This window comes from Xenopus laevis, chromosome 4S (assembly GCF_017654675.1).
Source record: "Xenopus laevis strain J_2021 chromosome 4S, Xenopus_laevis_v10.1, whole genome shotgun sequence".
Taxonomy (NCBI): Eukaryota; Metazoa; Chordata; class Amphibia; order Anura; family Pipidae; genus Xenopus; species Xenopus laevis.
Genome location: NC_054378.1, coordinates 125,093,853 through 125,116,273, shown reverse-complemented (window position 1 = coordinate 125,116,273; position 22,421 = coordinate 125,093,853). Strand labels below are relative to the sequence as shown.

The window sequence follows — 22,421 nt, the reverse complement described above, 5'->3', positions numbered from 1 at the left end:
GTAGTAATATATAAACTATCAAAGTAATTTTGGCTTAAACAGCAACATAGTGTAGTAGTAAATAATGTAAAAATTCAAATTCATGTTTTTAAGAAATGGGCAAAAAGGAAGCCTAATGGATAGGAGGCCCTCTAACAATGTAGGGCTTTGTTTTATGTATTTAGTTGCATACTAACCAAAAATACATGTTATTTTGCCCTCCCAAAGGCAGAAACAAGGTGTCATGAAAAAAATGCCTTTATATGCTAATATAGTTTGCTACAAGAATCTAAAAATACTAAATATTTGAGCCAAAAAAGAGAAACCTGGGACAGATTCACTTATCACTAGTCATACATTTAGAGGAATATTACACAGATTACGCAACTATTACTACTATTATTAATACCTACTAATAATATTTAGTCAAGGCAGGCACCATAGCAAATCAGACGCACCTATTTCAGTCCAATTATCCTAAAAACCATTATACATCAGCCATGAAAAGCATATTATTGCTAAGTAGTGATATACAAGCTTCTAGTTTGGATATATCTCACTCTCATTCAGTTGGTAATAACAGCATACCTCCTATCTACTATATATCATCCTTCTCTGTATTATTTTGCCATGCCATCAGGTAAGCACCACACATGGAGTGTAACAAAGGGGTGTCAAAAGGGTTACATATGACTAGCATTTCTATATATTATTGGTTAAAATAAAGTTTACAGATTTAGTATACTTTGCAGCCTAATATCACTGGATTTTGAATTGATTTTTTTTTCAGTTAAATTCAGTTGTATCCAATATGGCTTTTGTGATCCTAGAGGGATTATTCATTCTGGTTAGTGTGTAGCAAATATGTGATTGAGGAACCTCCCTTCTCCAGCCTACCACTCAAATCATACAGATTTCTGGGGGAAAAATCAGTGTCAAAGAAACTTTAATACAGGTCAAGGGTGCTTCAATGAAAAAAATGTTGATGGAACTTCCACAGGTATAGGGGGAAAAATATGAGTTCCTTTAGAACATGCCTATACAACCGATGCAGGTAATCAGTAAAGTTTGGTAGTTTCAGATCAATGATATCAATCATGTGTCGATGAGACAAAATGGTATCAGTAAGTTCTCAAAGCGATGTCTTCTTATAATAGAAACATACAAAAGCTACCAAACTCCTGACCATAATTTGTATTATGAAGCTGGGAATCTAACTCAGCGAATTAAGAGTGCACTTAACTACTCTTTGGGCGAAATTCACTAAAGGGCAAATGTTTTCCTCAAAAGGCTCCACAACACTTTGGGGCCCATTCATTAACTTCGAGTGATGGAATAGAAGAAAAAAAAACGTAGAATTTCGAAGTGTTTTTTTTGGCTACTTCGACCATCGAATGGGCTACTTCGACCTTCGACTACAACTTTGACTTCGAATCGAAGGATTCAAACTAAAAATCGTTCAACTATTCGACCATTCGATAGTCGAAGTACTGTCTCTTTAAGAAAAAACTTCAACCACCTAGTTCGCCACCTAAAAGCTACCGAACTCAATGTTAGCCTATGGGGAAGGTCCCCATAGGCTTGCCTAACTTTTTTTGGTTGAAGGATAATCCTTCGTTCGTTGGATTAAAATCCTTCGAATCGTTAGATTCGAAGGATTTAATCATTCGATCAAATGATTATTCCTTCGATCGTTCGATCAAAGTATTTGCACAAAATCCTTCGACTTCGAAGTCAAAGGATTTTCATTCCCCAGTCGAATATTGAGTGTTAATTAACCCTCGATATTCGACCCTTGATGCATCTGCCCCTTTGTATCATTTAGTCAGATGTTAATTAATAGAGCATAGGCTAATTCACCAAAATGTGAAGTACGTCTTGGCAGACAAACGCTGTTGAAGTTTGTTATCCAGAAACCTGTTATTCAGAAAGTTCTGAATTATAGAAAGGCCATCTCCCATGGACTAAATTTTATCCAAATAGTCCAAATTTTAAAAAATGATTTCCTTTTTTTTCTGTAATAATAAAAAAGTCCCTTGTACTTGATCCCAACTGAGATATAATTAATCCTTATTGGAAGCAAACCAGCCTATTGGGTTTATTTAATGTTTACATGATTTTCTAGTTGACTTAATTAGTCATGGGCGAATTAATTAGGCAGGCGTGAATTAGCGGCAAATTTGCAATATTCACTGACAGCGTATAAATTCGCGAAATGGACACGAAAATTCATGGCGTCACAAAAACGGATGCCAGCATCAAAAACGAGATGCCGACGCCGTTTAGATAATTTTTCGCCATTTTCTGAATTTAGAGGGAAATTCTCAAATTTTTCGGCGAAGCGAAACAGCAGAAATTCGCCCATCACTAGACTTAAGGTATGAAGATCCAAATTACGGAAAGATACTTTATCCAGAAAACGCCAGGTCCTGAGCATTCTGGATAACAGGTCCTATACCTATAATATATTTTATGGTTTATGATGTATGAACAAATGGGTGTTAGGGTAAAATGTTTTGGCCTGGAATAATGTTCTTTGGGTATTGGTGGATTTGGGGGAATTGTGGGGATACATTTCTGAATATAGCAGTTATCTTTGTACCCCTATTTTTTTCATACTCTTGAAACCTGCACTTAATTCTTGTTGTACTAAGAATAATTCAGCTAAATCAGCTAACTGAACAGGAAAATGAATTAAAACAAAATATAATTAAGTTTTCATTGCTAGGAGAAGGATAGCCTTTTAAGTGAAATGAAAAAAAAATATGCTTTAAAAAAAAAATGCTAATTCTCAACTGTTAAGAACTTGTGGTGTGTGCTTTCACAGCTACGGGGGATTCACTGTCAAGAAAATGCTTAACTGTTTTGAGCTGTGAACCAGTACATCTCATTATCTTACAAACATAAAGGACAGATAACACAGGATTGTTTTTATCTCACTGTATTGATAATACACATCTACGAAAAAACACAAACAGTTTAATATAGGGCATCAACACAAATATGAAAAGGGAGAATGGATTTTTTATTTTTTTACCATTTTATTCTGAAAAATTTGGGGGTATTTAAAAGGGCAGTGAGGTTGTAGGTCAGAGGCTAACCATGTACTCCCTAACGTAATTGTTGTATTTGTAGGGGATATGTTCGTAGAGACAGCACAAATTAACTCCTTAAGTAGAACAGTGTCTACAGCCTGTAGATCACGCAACTTAAGGAGCTATGAAATTAAAAAAATAAAAAACTTGCAATCCTAGAACTTGATAATGCATATACAGTTGTTCACCTGCATCCTTTTGATTCTCTATATGAAAGAGAGCGCAACAAGAAAAAAAAAGAGAGAGACAAGAACAGATATGCACGATTAATGAGCAAGTGGACTAAATATGTCACTCCATTCATGAGTGTCATCTGACATTTATATGCCCCAGCACAGTTTTCAGAAGCACCAAAAATGTTTATATCAATCTGTCAGTAAGAGAGAAAGAGAGAACGCTGCACCAGAAAAATAAAGAAAATAAAAGGTACATAGTTATAAAACATATAACAATTTGCCTAAAAAGGGGTTAGTCGTATGTTTTTATTTACACACGCAACAAAAACGGCAATGCAAATCAGTAGTAAAAAGCAAGTGGAATTAGGGAAACCATTTTCCACAAGGAAAAATTATCTTTTTTCCATTCCTTGTTTCTATATATTCACCAAGATCTTCTCTTCCGTGGGAGAAAAAAAATCCAATTTGTTTAATGGAATCCATCTCTGTTTCATGACCCTTTGACTAGTTCCCTTTATTTATATGCTAGTGGTTACACAGAAGTTACACAGAAGCAAAGTAAAAATGCATTCAGGTCACAGACAAAAAGAAAAACTGAAAAACTTACAGACAGTTGCTGGTTTATCACAGAGAAATGGCTTAATTGTTTAACCTGTTTCAGGTTGATAAATAGTGACTGGACTTCCACACTGGGTTTCACAAACAGAAGCAACAGACAAGGCAAAGCTAGAAGACTTAAAGCAAGAGGTAGTGAATTGGTTTGGATCTGGAGTTTCTTGGAGTAATGGAAAACAGAGTGGAGACAGCATGGAGAGGAGGCGGAGAGGTACTCACGAATGGTTAAATCCATCACTTGGGAGGCCAAGCAGAAGACAGGATGTTCATACATTTCTCTCTTTTTCCCTATAAAAGAGGATTTTGGCATGCAAGAGGCTTAGGTCAGAGAGGTAAAGAGGTCATAGCTTAGCGGAAAATTTTACATTAGGTGAAAGGGGCAATAATTTGAAATACATGTTGCTGCTGTTTAAAAAAATGTTATAACATCCAAACAAATATGCAAATTATTGCTATAAAATAATATTAAGTGACTATTTTGCTTTAGTAAGGTTGCCACCTCAACCTTTAATACTGGCCCCTTATAACATCCACATGCTCCAAAGTGTATTAATTCAGGTGAATTCTGCATGGTATCATTAAGAAGGGAAAGCTCTGGCATGCATCTCTGCTGAGTATTGATTTTATATGTGGTTGGTATTAAACAGATGAGGTAACATCTCTTTTTGGGCAAGTTGCAAAAAGATCAAGGTTCCATTCATGTGTTTATTGATAAACTATATGGATATTCAGGTATGCCCTCAAGGTACAAGGAATAGTATTGTGCCTAGACCATAGCTGTTAAAATATTCCAAATTTAGTATCCTGGAAATGACTGATTCCCAGTTAAAGGGCTCACGTATATTTTTTGGATGTTACAGCAAGCTAATTCATTTAAGAGCAACTCATATTTCAGCTTTGTTGACCCTCTGGAAGGAGAAAAGATTGGGATTCACAGGATAAGAGAAAATTTTAGAGCTACTGGATTAACCATTCAGCATGCCCAGAAGCCACGCAAGATTGTGACCATGATGTAGTGAGTCTTGACTCATTTTCACAAGACTCAGAAGATCCAAACATAAATAAAAGGAAATAAAACAATATTGACTGAACTTGACTTAAGATACTAAGTTTCCAAGCCTTAAGTATCCAAGGCATTGAAAGGCATTTCCTCATAAGCATAGCTTTAAGTCAGTTTAAAAAACTGAGAAACCAATAAATAATTGGGAGATCACTAAAATACCATGTTACTGTATGTACCAATTGAAATGCACAGGTCAAGTGCATGAATTTGTGTTTAAATACTTTTTTTCATCCAAAAACTCAATAAACTATGCATATAAGAGAAACTCTGGTTCATGCAGTTGGTGGATGTTGGGTTGTTATACATAACAATCCCAGCATGCTCTGGAATTGGCATTGAAACCAGTTTTCGAGAGGCAGTACAAAAATGGCTGTGCCAATAACGGATAAGGAAGGAAAGAAGCGGAAGAGAGCAGGTAGTGTGGAATGAGGTACTTCTCTAAGAAGTAAGCTGTTAAAAAAAGAGTTTGTTGCTTCAAAGTTTTCCCAGACCTAAAAGTCACAGTATGAAAAAATAGAAATAAAAAACAGCATATAATTCACACGACTGAGAAGGATTGCAGCACAGAAGGAAAGTACGCGCTAGAGTGTTCTACTTTGGAAATGAATGCATTTTTACTTACAGATCTTAAAGTTTGTTTTGCACTGATATATCTGAAAGAAGAAGGCAAATCTTACCAACGTCATTAGGTTTTCCTATAGAGAAGCCAGCCTGATGCAGAAACATCTATTGGAGCAAGGCTGCTAATGGTCTCGGTTGTCCCTTGTCGTTTTAATAGATCAAACGAGTGATGATTTCAAAGATGAATGACTTTGCATTCATCCCCCTAAGCAACGACTTATTCAAAAACCTACATTCTGTGTAGTATTATTTATTACAACACAAGAGCTGATTATAATATAATAAGGGGGTTATTTATCAAAATCTGAATATATCTCATTATTTTATGAAATATACTCCGATCAAATCCACTCGGGTTATTTCCCTTTATTTATCAATATATTTTCCCAAAAATCTCCTGTGCAGGAAAAAACTAGTACAAATTTTTCTGATTTTCCAATCGAAAACTCAGATTTTGGTTTGGCTTTTTGCACAAAACCCATCGCAGATCAGGATATCTTCGGGACTTCTCCCATTGAATTGTGTACATCCTTGGCAGTTTGGCGATGCTGGATTTTCGGATTCAGACTTTTTCCACAAAAAATTCAGATTTTGTAGTAAAAAAAATTTGAGCATTCAGACGTTAATAAATAACCCCCTTAGTGTACTGTTCTTTAGCGCTTCTCACTCGGTGCATTATAAAATCTTTCCTGGTACAAATACTGATTAGCCAGTAGTAGACAGATAAGACACATTTGACCCATAACAAAACCTTTGACAGCAAAACTAAAAAAGTGCTTATTTAACCAAAAAATTGGAAACGCCAATTGCTTAAGAATACTCAAATATCCAAAGAATGGATTAGTAAAAAGTAAACTAAATCAATAAAGATAAAGAATTCTATTAGCCGCGTTTAACAAATCCATCTACTTAGATTCTTTTTGCCAGCACATTTTTAATCAAGGTGTTCAATTGAGCTTTAATCAAGTGTCATTCCTGCAATAACTAAATGTAACATACCCTGAGAATTAGAATTCAGACAAACATTGCTTTTTTTTGGAAATCATGTTCGATACTCCTGTGTTAGAGCTTTAAAACATCCATTTGTTTTTACCATGTTCATATCAAGATTAAAAAAAAAAAGGAGAGCATTTAAATATTCTGGATTATAAACATTGTACAAAATGAGAATTTTACCAGAATTATTTCTTATAAACAGACATCCCAAACAATACAATAAACAGAAAATATTGTTGAGCTTATATATATTTAAAAAAGAAAGACAATTGTTAATCTTTCCTTCAAGATCTTGAAAGGTGTCTTACCTTCGATTTTGGCATATTCAGATAATCTTGTGTAGTTAACTAAGGCTGCTTGTTCTAAGCAATTACGGATAACATTTTTCACATCTTCTTGAGGGACAGGCGTTACTATGTCTTTCATTAAAACCTTGACATTGGAAAAAATGATAGCCATAAAGCCCAGCTTAGAAACTACTAGCCTAAAATGTATTGAAATGTGGTTAATTTTATATAAATATTGCAAAAAGACATTTCAATTAACCCATTGAATCCTAGAGAGGTATATTAAGTAAGACATAACTGTGTGACATCAAAGCACTGCACGTTATCAGCTAAAACCTGCTGTGTATAAAGATCACACATATTATTTTTGGGCTTTCCAAATCTAAATGAGACTGTTTGATAACTAGGGCACAATTTAGAATTGCACACAAGAAATAGCTGGCCTTGTGTTTTTATTTCCAACAGTGTTAAGCAGGGGCGTAACTACAGAGGAAGAAGACTATAGGGGCCCCATGAGGCCCTAATTGATATATCATTTCAATATACATTGGCAAAAACTCTAGACATTTTGGAGGCCTGAAAAATAATTTGTTGTGTGGGGCCCAGTAATATCTAGTTATGCCACTGGTGTTTTGATTAAACAGACCCAATATTTAAGACCTGTTATCAAAAGAAACCTTAAATTTTTTCTATAATTTTTTTTAAAAAAAAATTAAAAAAAAAACTCCCTTTGAAATTCGACCCTTGATAAATCTGCCCCTTAATAACACAAAACAATAATACGTACCCTTTCCAGCAATGACAGAGTGGCTTTCAAAGCACCTTCTGGTCGGCCAAATGGAAAGCAGTACCTAAGAAAATACGTTTTAACATTTCCTTAAACTGTATATAAACAGTGGTTAATGCACAGCTAAAATTTGATATCAGCCTGTGCTTTTATTATAAGATGTTCCCATTGTTTACCTAAAATGTGTGATCTGATTCTCCAAAAGCACATGAAGCCGTTCTTTGATCTCTTCAAACCGCTCTTTTTCTTCCACCGTTACAGTTCCGATGCCATCAGGCCTGAAGGAACACAAAAAGCTTGAGTGACTTGGGGAAATTCACCTTGTGACACCAATAAGTCGTCTGTACAGCAAACAAAACACAACCCGTATTTGGTGCTGATGAGACAGTTCACTAAACTTATCTTGCCTGTGTGTGTGAGTCAGAGGAGAAATAAACATTGACAATGAATTGACAAAAGTGTTAAAAAAAAGAAAATGATTTTCTGCTGCATATTTGCATTTTAAAATAAAATTTCTATTATGAATTAACTTTATTATAATTAACTCACATTTTAATAATAATAATAATAATAATAATAATAATAATAATAATAATAATAATAATAAAATCCATGTGACTGCACATACATAGGTTACTAATACAAAAAGAGGTAGCCGGAGAGCACTTATTTCTTTAGTTTAAAAGATCATTTCTTTATTTTGCAGGCATTTACTGCACAACATGTTTTGGCTTCAGGCCTTCATCAGGTGCACCTGATGAAGGCCTGAAGCCGAAACATGTTGTGCAGTAAATGCCTGCAAAATAAAGAAATGATCTTTTAAACTAAAGAAATAAGTGCTCTCCGGCTACCTCTTTTTGTATTAGTAACCTTGGCATTCCAACACGGGGATTGCAGCACGTAGAGAAGCACACCCATACGGATGGATACATAAAGGACTCTTGTTATAGTTGCACATACATAGGGGTGACTTCATTCTGTGCCATAACACTAGGGGGTTATTTACTAAAAATTTTTTTAAAATTTATTAAACCCCGAGGATGGAAAAGTCAAATCTGAAAATCCAGCATCTCAGACTTGTCGAGGTTGCATATAAATCAATCGGAGAAGTCCCAATGATTTTTTGATGTGCGCTGGGTTTCGTGCAATACCCCGAAGTTTTCGGGTAGAAATACTGAAAAAATTGTGAAAATCTGATTTTTTTACTGCAAAGCAAATTTTTGTGACTTTGTAATAATAAATAAGCATAAAAAACCATAGCGGATTTGATCGGAGTTTGTAGCAATAAATATTGAGATAATTTCGGACTTTGATAAATAACCCCCTAGGCTTTCACCGTAACACCAGGATTTCTTTTTACCAACAACATAACTATTGTGTCATTCCAAATATATACTCTACTTTGTTACAGCAATTAACTGGTCGTTAAAAGTCATCACTGCGCAGAATAGGAAATCTAAAAGAATTCGGTAATTAAATAGTTCCCTATGCCCAAAATGCTCTCTCCGTTGCACTTTATTCAAAGCTTGTACAATGTTTTACTTGATAATCCCTGAAATCCTGCTTTACACGACTCAAAGAAACTGTGAGTTGCTGAACAAAAGAAGTATAGGGTGACACAGTAAAACTTTGTATTTCCTCTCTTCTATAGCCCTAGGCAGCTAGACAATGTGGATAGCACTTGAATATTTACACCATGGCATAATCCATAAGAATAGGGTAAGAGACATGTCTAATCCATTCACCAAAGAAATCAGCAACCCAGACAGGCATTATTATCGCTTTCCATTATTGTCAGGCAATGTATACAGATTTAACCATTGCCTACACAGTCTTATATCACACAGTCTCCCTCTGGTAATACCAGTAGACTGAAAATTGAACAAATGGGCTCTGCCCTCCTCCGGCGAGCAGCCTAAACTGTTCTAATCCTCTGCACTAGACTAGTTTAGCTATACAAAAGCCTTGGCAGAGGATTACAAACCTTTAATAAACCTCCTGTCAGGGGTTAATTGGTTAGCTTTACTTCTCTTTATTAAACAATCAAAAGACCATAAATACCGAAAAATTGCAGTCTGTACTGTAATGTTTGTCTGACCTTTTTTCGACAGAAGCCTCTTCACACCCAACAACATGTGCCACTAAAACTGCGTGTTTAACTCTGTAAGTCACAAACAACTGGGGAAGGTAACTGCGCCCTGATTGCAAATGTAGGAAAAGCAAATGACACTCTAGGCTTTATCACAGGAAATACGGATTATTGACAAGAAAAAGAATGCTGAAAAAAACATCTATACATAAATAAACAAGTCATCAAGAACTGCTCACAATCCACAGGTCCTCAGTAGCCACATAAGGAGCTTCACAAGAACAATTAACCTTCTATTTTTTTCTAAAAAGACTCTGCACTATCTAACATCTGACATGATGATCCTCTTTCAGATATACCTTTCATGGTCCTTGACATTTTCGGCAGCATGATAGGGAATGTGTCATGTCGCTTGCTTTTCAAGTTGTTGTCACAGAGGTTAGCACCAATTCTGTCATCTTCACTCTCCTCACAATCTACTATGTTGGGCCATGTCATAAATAATAATACTTTCAAGAAATTCGTCAAATTTCAACTAGTCTACAAGCCAGCTGAATATCCTCAGAGTCACAAGTTATGCTTGTGTTTTACAGCTCATATATCTCCCCAGAAAGAAGCAAACCTTAATTGATTTGCATTATGTGCTGAAACTATCTTTAACATGCATCATTCCAACAATAAAAAGAAGATTGTACCCTGCTAAGTGACTGTTGTACCCATATTAATTTTATTGTAGAACATTACACTACGCCCATTCACTTAGCTCTAGTGAAGGAATAGAGGAAAATAGAGGAAAAAAACTTCGAATTTCTAATGTTTTTTTTTGGCTACTTCAACCATCAAATGGGCTACTTCAACCTTCTAATCGAACGATTCGAACTAAAAATCGTTTGACTATTCGACCATTCGATAGTTGAAGTACTGTCTCTTTAAAAAAAAACTTCGACCCCCTATTTCACCACCTAAAACCTACCGAGGCCAATGTTAGCCTATCGGGAAGGTCCCCATAATCCTTTGATTGATGGATTAAAATCCTTCGATCGTACAATTATTCCTTCAATCGTTCGATTGAACGAATTGTGCTAAATCCTTCGACTTCGATATTCGAAGTCGAACTATTTCAATTCGGCAGTTGAATATCGACGGTTAATTAACCCTCGATATTCGACCCTAAGTAGATTTGCCCCTACATGTATAAAAAAAATGTGGCCAATTAATCTAAATTATGGGTGTTATTTATTAAAGTCCGAATGTTAACTACTCAAAAAATTTGAGTTTTTTTTATTATAAAATCAGAATTTTTAATGGAAAAAACCCTCAAATTTTTCAGATTCAGTAAAGCCCGAATCCAAAAATCCAGCATCTCAGAACTGCAGAGGTTGTATATAAGTCAGTGGGAGAGGTCCCTATCCTATTTGGAAGTGTCTGCGCTGGAATTACCCTGAAATTTTGAGTTCTTCTGACAAAAATCTGTAAAAATTTAGACTTTTCACAAAAAATCAAGCGATTCAGGAAAAAAAATCGGAAAAAATTGTACGATCTGGATTTTCACTCTATTTTAGAGTTTTTCTGAAAAAATTGTGCTTTTTTAATAATAAAGTCCAATCAAGGATTGTAGTTTGGTCAGATTTTTTTTCATTTAAATTTGAATTTTGATAAATAAGGCCCTTACAGTAATTGAGATTTGAGATTGAGATTAGGAACTTTTCAGGCAAAAATCTGAAAAATCTGAAAAATCCAGTTTTTTGGGAATAAACCTGAAAAAATCAATTGATTTGGGAAAAAACTTAGAAAAAATAGTACGATTTGGGTTTTATCAAGTTTGTCCCTATCCGTGCATTTTGAAAAAATAAATAAGCAGATTCTAGTTTGGTCAGCCTTTTTTAATTTAGAAAAATTCAGATTTTGATAAATATCCCCGTGCGAAAACCATCTTTAAAATACTACATTTCTACAATTAAGAGATTTTTAAGATTTATAACTATGTGTTGTGTCCATATTAATTGTATGCTGGTATATTACAAATACAAACAAAACAGTATACTGCTGTAATTTCTCCTTTGTTTCATGACTTTGATTTGGGGTAGAAATTATCTTGAGAACTGTATTCATAAGTTAAACTCTTATCCAGAGGAAACTGCTTTCTCTCTATTTTTTTCAAAATCAGATTTCCTTAACAGCAGTTTGTGCTGGTTCCTCAGGCATCAGGTTTCAGCATTTATATGCTATAATCTAAATAATAACTGTATTCAAATAGAATTAAATACATTACATTAATCAAATCAAATCAAAATTATAAATTAAATCCAAACCAAAACACAATTTAAAGAAAAAAAATCACAAATGTATGTTTTATATGTAACATTTATGTAAATATGGCAGTTGTCCTTTATTTTCTGTTTATAGTTTCCAAAAAGTGGGTTTTTTTCTATCTAGAAAAATAAAATATTTGTGACCCAAGCAACTAGAAAGGAAATTGCTTTTTTATACCTAGAAAACATTATTATTTATTTGATTACAGTTTTAATAGCAAAATAAAATAAAATTTAAGATTACAATAAATACAATAGAAATAGGGGGTTATTTACTTACATTTTCTCTCACTTTTTTATTAAAAAAAAAAGAATTCAACCAAACTCCCAAACATGAATGCTCTCAATTTACCAATAATTATTCTTGTTAAAATTGGTGCAACAAAAAGTAATAACAAAATCGTTCAACTTTTCGAATTGTCTTTCTGAAAAACTCGAATATATCGGATTATCAAATGAAAACCAGTCTGTCTTTCTATCTATCTATCTATCTATCTATCTATCTATCTATCTATCTATCTATCGTCTATCTAATCTTACAATTTATCAATCTGACTTTTTATCTTTATATCTTAATTTACTATATATGCAATAATAATAATAATAACATGGTTCACACCATAACTAAACATTATGAACATAAATTCCGAGGGTAGGGAAACTGGGAAAGCAATTTTATTTGAATGCTGTTGATACCAATCAATCATGGCCCCAATAGAACATAATAAAGTGTCTGACTGAAAACAAAAAAGAAAACCTTGTTTAAGAAGGAGTATAATGTAGAAGCTAATGAACAACAACCAGATCTCTCTCAAGGGAAACAAGAGAAACTGCTCTGGGTTCCACATATATTGGTAATGTCAGCTATGGGCTGAACACCAACAGTCAAGATACATTTCACAAACCTACATTAAAAAAAGGATCACAAAGTTATGCACCATTCTTGCCACAAGAACATATGGCTTTGTCAACACCCTCTGGTTTCAACAATCTCTAAGTTCAAAGTTTTTCTGGCAAAATGTAGATTTCCAGTCTAAGCATCAAGTAACCTTTTTTCTTTTATCACAAGCCAAGATTCCAATTCCCCTGAAGATTCATAAATGTACATTTCAATGCATTAACCATCTAATGTTCCGTCTGTCGTGTATGTAACTGGAAAATGCCTAAGGCTAAACCCTGTTGGTTTTCTCACATGCTCTGTATAAATGGGGGATGTACAATATAAACCAGCTCTATAGATTTCATGATAAATGTTCCTGTGTGGGAATTTCTTTATGATTGACATCTCACTTTGATTTCAGCTGTTACATATGTGCAGTAGATATCACAGGAAAGGTGCACATCTCCCCATTTTACTGTAATGCACCATGAAACATAATAACCCACTGAACACCTTGCTTTAATTCCTGTGGCACTGGGGTCAGAGTAGGGGTCAGTTTCAGCACTGCTGTTTCCCTCTGCTGTGAGATGCAGTACAACAGGACCCTGGACAGCAGCTAGTTTGTTAGCTCTATAACATGACTTGTCATGTTATACCTTCAGGCTGTCCTGAAACATCTGAATCACATTCTCTCTGCACTTTCTCACTGACTGCGAGCTACTGTTGTCTAACTGCCTGACCTTACACATACACAATACAAACAGACAACCCACCTCAGTCTAACCATCAATGTATATTTCAAATAAAAGAGATTGATAGCCACATGAATTCGACCTTCATTACTGGAGTGGCACATTCTGACTGACAGCCAACCTCATTCCAGAGAAAGATAAACTTCTGGTTTTGTTATTGGGTGTAATAGCACATTAACATAGGTAGTGTAAATGAAAAATAAACTCCATAAAATTCACTCAAAATATCTATCTTTGTGCTGTAAGAAATGTATAATAACCATGAATGTGTCTTTTTTCAACATCTTCAGTAACTTGTTGGGCTCGTTAGCTCATAGAAAGTTTGCCAATAAATAGAAATATTGGGGTAACAGTCACCCTGCTATAGTTCCAGGGATACCCAGGGCACAAATAAGCACTCACCCCAAATCTCCCCCTAAACGGTCTTCAGGCTGGGCCCCCTTAGCTCCTAACAAGGTTACAGATATATAGAAACATTGGGGTAACAGTCACCCTGCTATAGTTCCAGGGGTACCCAGGGCACAAATAAGCACTCACCCCAAATCTCCCCCTAACTGACCTTCAGACTGGGCCCCCTTAGCTCATAACAAGGTTACAGATATATAGAAACATTAGGGTAACAGTCACCCTGCTATAGTTCCAGGGGAACCCAGGGCACAAATAAGCACTCACCCCAAATCTCCCCCTAACTGACCTTCAGACTGGGCCCCCTTAGCTCATAACAAGGTTACAGATATATAGAAACATTGGGGTAACAGTCACCCTATTATAGTTCCAGGGGTACCCAGGGTACAAATAAGCACTCACCCCAAATCTCCCCCTAACTGGCCTTCAGGCTGGGCCCCTTAGCTCATAACAAGGTTACAGATATATAGAAACATTGGGGTAACAGTCACCCTGCTTTAGTTCCAGGGGTACCTCATACAAAATGTCAAGCCAACTGCCTTCAGGCTGTGACATATACTGTATTCACTGAGTTAGCCCACCCCCATCAGTTTTGTATCTAATCTAAAAAAGCAGTAAACCCAATATGACCACAAGATTACCACTAAGAATCATCACTGATAAATTGTTTTGAATTATTTTTAGAGAAAGTTACACTTGTATGTGTATGTGGATGAAGACAGGAACTTAGAACTAGCAGTACCTTACCTTTTAGGCTCTGGATTTGTCTGGGATTTGGAATCTTTTCTTTTTTTTGAATCCCTTTTGGAATCTCTCTTAGGTTCTGGTTCAGTAGCTAAAGGAGTAGAGACTTTGTTTCCCTCCCCTTCTTGATTTTGTGATGACCCACCAAGTAATTCGGGCAAAAGTGGGCTTTGGTGAATGGAAGATGTGGATAGCACAAGGCATGCAATAATTATCAGAAAAATAGGTAGATAAAAAGAAGAGACAGGAGAGAATGTGAAAGAAGGACAACAAAAGAAAAACAACAGTAAAATAAAACAAGGAGAACATAAAATAATGCATGCAAAGAATAACAGAGAAAAAAAAAAATGAGAAAATAAAAGAATGTACTATAAAGGGCTGTGTTTATGTTTATTACTAGCCTGATGATGCCAAACAGAGAAATTTGTGTTAAGATATCAACTTGCTGGGGTGCACTCCCAGATAAAAGGTCCCATGCCAGGTAAAAAAAATAGGGGGGGGTGATTTATCAACATTGAATTAGAACTTTTGCCACAATTAAATTTTTTTGCACAAAAACTCACAATTTTTAATTATATTTTCAAAAACTTGAGGGGCAGATTTATCAAGGGTCGAAGTAAAAATTCATTTTCGAATTCGGATTTTCAAGTTTTTTTATGGCCAAAACTGTGAAATTCGACTAGGGAATTGTTAAAATTCGATTAGAGGTTTCTTGAATAATTTGAATTCAATTTTCGAAATTTATCAAACACTAGCCCTTTAAGAATTTGACTATTAGCCACCTTAAACCTGCCGACTTGCTGTTTTAGCCTATAGAAGACATACGTACTAGGATCAATTTGGAGTTGTTTGCAGCCTTCCTGAGATTCAAAGAATGTCACAAAGAAAAAACTAGAATCCAATTTGATTTGTGTAACTCCCTTGAACTCGAAACTCGACCCTTGATAACTGTGCCCCTGAATGTTTATTATTATTAAGCACAACATCTCTAATAACTTAAATCTATATCTTCAGCATCTTGACTTCTATGTGCACTCGATAGGTTTTAGGTGAAGAATAGTTGAATTAAAACTGTTTCCATGGTCGAGGTGTGGTAAATCTCACATTCAAATTCAAATTTGAGTTGGTGGTTTTAAATTCGAAATTATGAATGAAAAAATTCAAATTTACCATTTGAACTTCAGTAAATCTGCCCCATAAACTCTAAATGCTCACAAATTCGAGTTTTGACAAATAAGCCTATTAATATCCCTAATTACAAACTTTAAACTCATTTCTCTTTTTTCCTCTGAGCAGATTCATATCTCTCCTATTAGCTGTCTTATAAAGGTCCTATTCACCTTTTGTAAGAAAAAGCAATAATATAATGCAGGGTGTTTTCTCAAAGAAAAAAAATGCTGGGGTATGTCTAAGACAAAAATCTATGGAAAATGCTGGTAATTATTAGTTAATTATATGGACATCCTCACTTTCAGAAAGTAATTGCCTCCGTGTGACAAAACAACAGGAACAGGAATTCTATAGCCACTAAACTAAGCTAAAAACGGAGGATGTTTATTGTTGGCTATTTTGCACTACCAAGAAAACACATTGAAAAAACAAGAATATTAAAGAATATTACAAAATCTTGTTGGATCAATACCACATTTTTTTTAAATATTACAGTTAACACTAATGTGTATCTTTAAACTGACATTTTACTTTTCTTATTTACACATTTAACAAATGGGCTTAAATACCCATTTGAGACACACTTTTTATTTTAGATTTAATGGAGTGACCTCCATTAGAAAGCAGGAAAGATGCAGAAGAAAAGAAGACAAATAAATGAAAAAAAAACTATAAAAATGAACCCCCCACGAGAGGAGGTAATAGGCTAGCACTTCTACAAAGGTTAGAGATGCAGTGGGTCGATAGGTTGGATATAATTTGGCCCAGAGGACTAAATAAAGATTATACTCCCGCCATGTTTATTTACCAGTAGGCAGGTAGACAATTTAGCAGTACACTCTTCTTTTTTCTTCAATTGATGTCTTTCGATTACTAAAATTTGTTTCTCTTTCAAGGTCACTCAATATTGTTTTGGAATCAAAATGTTCTGCCTGCTGCCATCGCCTTCTGCACACACTGGGAGATCACAGAGTGAACCCATGTGCAATGTGCAAGAAAGGTAACTCATAAGCATCTCAGAATTTTCTGGTTTTCCTGTTCACTTTGTCCACTTTGATCCTTTGTTTTCATTGTTCATACAATTTGGGGCAAATACAAGTAGTAGTTGCATAATATAATGATGGACCATCTCACAGATCCGGATGGAATATTGGAATAGTTTTATCCACAATGGACATTTATCGGGACAATAGGAATGGACTTGTTAAGAATTAGACATTTTTTAATGATTCATTGTTTAGGAATTGGCTTAGTTGACACTGTTGTTCCCACCCAATAACTCCTTTAACCTTCCCCAAACTGTCATCTAATGTTATTTAACACACAGTAGAGAGTTCATATGTTGTAGAGAGGGACACAAGTGCTGGAGTGCTAAAGGTGCACCACTTACGTGTATAACCCACAGTCCCACACACTTAGCAGTTGCACAAAACTCTAAATGCAATGCCTTGGACAACTAGCACTCCTTGTCCATTGAGTAGCCTGAACGATGCACAAAGGATAGTGTAAAAAGGGCATCCATTTCTCATCCATGTGACAATGAAAATGAAAAAAAGGAATTGAAGGTGCTCCAGAATGAAAAAGTGAATAGCTCACTAAGTTGATCATGTAGTCCAGGTGCACCAGGCCCAGACCCAATGCCCTATGGAGATGCAGTTATACTTTTAACTATGATCAATATAGACTTATTTTTTCAACTTATACTTTTGAGTGCCAAGTAGCCTTGCTTTCTTGCTGTGTATTTCAATGTGCCAGTATGTCTCAATCCAAGATGTAGGCAACACCATATACTGCGAGGAAAAACTCTTTGGATGGGCAAAGGTCAAAGGTATCAAGTATAATAAGCAAAAAACATGGCAGTTTGCACCAATTTTTAACACTTTGCACATTTCCATCCTTTAGCAAATGAGCACTAAACAGAAAATAATTACATTTTACTTTAAGTCATAAATTATACATATTTAGACATTTATTTGATGCCTTTGAAGTCTGATATTTATTCAGAATCACCCATTATCTCATTTATTTCACAACATGCAACAAATGAGCTATAGAACATATTTATGATGATATCACCATTCTCACTCTGTAGCAGTTTATCTTACCTGTTGCCATGTACATGGGATGCGCAGAAGGCAAAACTATAGTGAAGTAAGGTTGGGTCAACCATTGACCCATTCTCTGCTCGTTCCAGTAAATCGGCTAGGTAACACAAATGCCTATGGCAGCCACGGACTCCATATCTTGCACAATATTCATCAAGTACGAAGACTTGACCTGGACTGAACCAACCCTAAAATATATTGAAAAACATTGGAGAAATGTGACATTTTTGTTCTGGAAGTCAACAAATGGCATGTGTTCTATGAGATAGCTTTTAGATATATGCAGATCTATGGAAGATGTTATAGTGATGGGTGAATTTCTCCCGCTTCGCAGAAAAATTCGCAAATTACCAGCCAAAGTCGCAAAACGGCTAAAAATTTGTGAAACTCGAGTCTTTAAATTTTTATTTGCCTTCTTCTGGATAAACTAGCAGTTAGGCAGGTTAAAATAGAGTTAAAAGGTTGAACTTGGTTAACCTAACTTACTATGTTACTATGTTACTTTGTTAATTCGCTGAAATACGCAGCGTATTTTCAATATGGAGGCCAAACTCTCATGAGATAGATTGCGCATATACGTATTTGTATGCTGCTGACATAAATTACGTTGCGTATTGACGATCAGTCTGGCTACATTTTTTTTTCGGAATTTTATCAGATTTTTTTAAAATAAAAAAGTCCAACCAAACTAAAATCCACAATTTGACCTTATTTATTATTAATAAAGCACCATTAATTGGATCAGGGAAAAACGAGATATCTAGCAAAAACCCAAATTGTACTATTTTTTTGGAATTTTTTCCTGAATCACTTGATTTTTTTTTTTAGTTTTTTTTTCCCGAAAAGTCGGAATTTTTCGCTTTTTTTGCCGAAAACCCTGAAATAGTCAGATTTTCAGGCTAATTCCAGCACAGACCACAGAAACTTCCAAATAGGATAGGGACCTCTGCCACTGACTTATAAGAAAACCTCGCCAGGTCTGAGATGGTGGATTTTCGGAATCTGACTTTTTGCAGCCACTTGGTATAATAAATCTCGAAAAATTTATTTTTTTCCACTAAAAATTCAGATTTTATAGAAAACAAACTAACATTTTTGGAGTTTTTAGCATTTGGACTTTAATAAATAACCCCCTTAATGTGCCCCCTTAATGTGCATTAATATTTTTAGTTTTTTAGTGTCAGTATCACTTTAAGGGAGGTTGACCTCAGGGTATAGTATTTTTAATGCAACACTGGTCCAGCATACATATACAGTTCAGACACAAGAATTCGTATACATTTTCTACAGAATACAATAAATAGAGCATACAAAGTGAAAAAAAACTTACCAGACATGAGTATGAATCATTGAGTCTGTGATCCAGTGTAAGTCGCTGAACCATCTCAAATAGGGTGGCGTGGTCAAAGTTACACGGATTGGAGGAGATAAATTCATCCATGCCATGTTTTTGTGCCCTATCAGCATCTGTTTGTTTACATATATGGAGAAAAACAAAGTTTAGAAGAAAGGAAACAAACCTTTTCAGTTGGGGTTATGTAGTAACAGAGGCAAAATTTACCGGGGTCCAGTAACCCATGATAACACATTAGATTTTCCCATCATTATTCTGCCTTCTGTTTGGTTTCCATGGTTTATTAGAGCTTCAAAATTTGCCCATGTTCCCAACCAATATTCTAAGGCCTTTAAATATTATGTTGAGTTTATTCCTATATAGTTCAATAAAAAGTTCACAGTGAATCAATTCAAGCATATTTTATTTATGTTAAAATATAAATTATAAAAACGTAAAACTATGCTAAAAACAAAAGAGAACCCCATTGATTGGAAACCGGGAATGCATCTCCTTCCTAGTATGATTTTATTTTATCCACAGGTTATCAGTCCAGTTATCTTCTTAAATGCTTTTTCACTTTATCCAAATATTATTTTCAGTATAAACATGCAAAATAGAAGTTGTCCATTTTCTTATAATAATTTATGCAGTATTTCCTATTTATAAAAGATTTAGTATTAAATAGATACTGCCATTCTAGTGGTTAAGTCTGAGCCATCATTCTTTTACAGTGTAAGCTTTAGGTGTCTGTTTAAAGCCGCAAAACAAAACTTTTATTTCTACACCAAATTGTTTCCAGAGACACAGAAAAAAACTTAAATAAAAAAAGAAGCTGAATGATTTTTGTGATGACTTAATAATGTTCAGATAAAAAACAACAACACACTATATACTGTACAAATTAACAACCTAATTCAAATTCCTAATCTACACCATTTCATGGTTTGGTGCTTATGAGTTATGTTAGCTCAAGAAATAGCATTAATTATTGTACTGTGACAGAGGCTTGCGTTTGTGAACTAAATCTGTTTAGTCCAGCCCCAGATCATATCTGAGGAAGGATTATTTAATCCAAAACATTTCAAATAAAAGGATGTGAAATTTTTAGATTTATGAAGTCTTGGAGGTATGGTGGTACCTGCCTTTGTGTGATGAACCTTATACACCACGAATAACAAGGGAAGCCTTCACCTACAGATTTGATTCATATTGATTGACCTTAAAGGTCACCATATATGTTAAGATTTCTCTCTCCTTAACAACCGATTTAAGTGCGATCTGACAAATCTGTCAAATTATCATTTGTGTGCACCGGACAATTGTCTATCTAAAGATTTTTCGTCCAACGTTGGTCAGAAATTTGATCGGTCAGGTTAGAAATTTTTCATTGTTCGTTATCCATTGTCCAATTGTTTACAGGGCCAAGCAGGCGGCTACCCACAGTTTTTCTGGCTTCAACTAGACGATATCGATTGAAATGGTCTTTTTTGTTGATGGACAAATCGTAAATGTAAACAATCATTTCAAGATAAGCTTGATCCAATGACAATGAAAATATCTTTAAAAAATCTTAATGTTTATGGCCACCTTTAGTCTGTAGCACTAATGCACTATTTTGGAACCCCAAAACGAACAAAACCCTTAGTTTATCATAATGCTTGGGACATATTAAGAACACATAGCTCCAGACAAAGTGACAGCTACAAAAGTATATCCTAAATCTGCAATTCAAACTCACTGAAGAAGTAAACTCATTTAGTGCACATTTCCCTATGGCTCAGTCTACTTCCTATTCTCCAGTGAGAAAAGGCGCATGAGTGTAAGAAAACTCACACACGTGATGCATGTGCTAGAGGCACAAAACCTACCAGACTTAGATGTCAGCCCCACTCAAAGAGATTATATAAAATTATACCTCAGTCCATTAACTCTAACTTAAACACAAGGGAACATTATGCTATACAGAGATATAAAATTTGTGACACTACATTGATTGTGAGCCCCTATCCCTGACATCCTTTGCCAACCACGAATACTGGAAGTGACAGGTGACAAGGGATGGAGGGTGAGACTAAGCTGGAATCTATGAGTAACCAAACAGCAGAAACTGAACTAGATAATAATAAAAATCTATTTTCATGTAGAGGTTCATTTCACTTTTCTGTTGCTGTTCTAATTGTGCAGGATAACGTTCATAAACTACTAGTTGGCCCTAACTCAACCCACTTTAAAGATGTGAAAGAAAGGTATGAACAAAGCAAAGCCCCATCTTCAACTGTTCTCTGTGCTCCAAACAAAACAAACCCCACTTGCCATAGTTTCAGCTATTTTTTTTAAACTAATGGATTCTGTAGAATGACTTTAAATACTCTGTAGAATGAAGTTTTATGCACGCACATATCCACATACACACAGTTGGGACAGAGTTTAAGATTAAACTTTCTGTTATAGAGTTAATGTTTCTTTCTTCATTTTGAACAGGCAAAGTATAATTTACCACTCATATTTTTATCACCTTTTTATCTACAAATTTTAAACATTTTCAAAACATTGCCTCCAAGGCATTAGCAGCGCTGGCTCCATAATGAGGCCATTTAAAATGGAAGCAAAGAGGCAAGTAAGAGAAACATCAACTGATTGTGAGAAGAGGAAAGAAGAGTTGACGTTTGGAAGGGTGTAAAAATAAAAAAGGCTAAACAATGAGTTGGAATCATGTGACAAAAGAGAGGGAAATGGTTGAGATGACCAGTAGACTAGAAGACTTACAAAGGGGCAAACGGACAGAAGTGACAAGCAAATTCATAGAATGAAAGTAAGAGGACAGTAAGAAGAACAGGAAAATAAACATAAATTATGTTTTTAGAATAGGGAAAAAGGCAAGGCAAATATGATGCAGTATGAGTAGTGATGAGTGAAAAATGTTGCCACGTACAGATTCGCAGTGAACTTCCGGAAAAATATTTGCAAAAGTGCACCAAAACATGCCACATGGCTCGTTTCATTTTGTGC

The 22,421-nt window shown here is 35.1% G+C and overlaps 1 protein-coding gene across 26 annotated transcripts in view; it reads right to left on the bottom strand.

Annotated features, from left to right (window-relative positions):
- The window catches only part of LOC108715931 (calcium-dependent secretion activator 1-like), a 255,593-nt gene that overhangs the window by 86,166 nt on the left and 147,006 nt on the right, over positions 1 to 22,421 (bottom strand). For 8 of the 26 annotated variants that reach the window (XM_041561808.1, XM_041561800.1, XM_041561812.1 and 5 more), the window contains 7 exons: positions 19,407 to 19,543; positions 18,077 to 18,264; positions 7,796 to 7,897; positions 7,620 to 7,683; positions 6,854 to 6,977; positions 4,085 to 4,153; positions 3,263 to 3,280 (listed from right to left, as the gene is read on the bottom strand). In XM_041561808.1, coding sequence (XP_041417742.1) covers positions 3,263 to 3,280; positions 4,085 to 4,153; positions 6,854 to 6,977; positions 7,620 to 7,683; positions 7,796 to 7,897; positions 18,077 to 18,264; positions 19,407 to 19,543 — 702 coding nt within the window. Of the gene's footprint in view, positions 1 to 3,262; positions 3,281 to 4,084; positions 4,154 to 6,853; positions 6,978 to 7,619; positions 7,684 to 7,795; positions 7,898 to 14,804; positions 14,970 to 18,076; positions 18,265 to 19,406; positions 19,544 to 22,421 lie in introns of all 26 variants that reach the window. The other 18 variants (XM_041561816.1, XM_018261509.2, XM_041561805.1 and 15 more) reach the window with 4 other exon arrangements.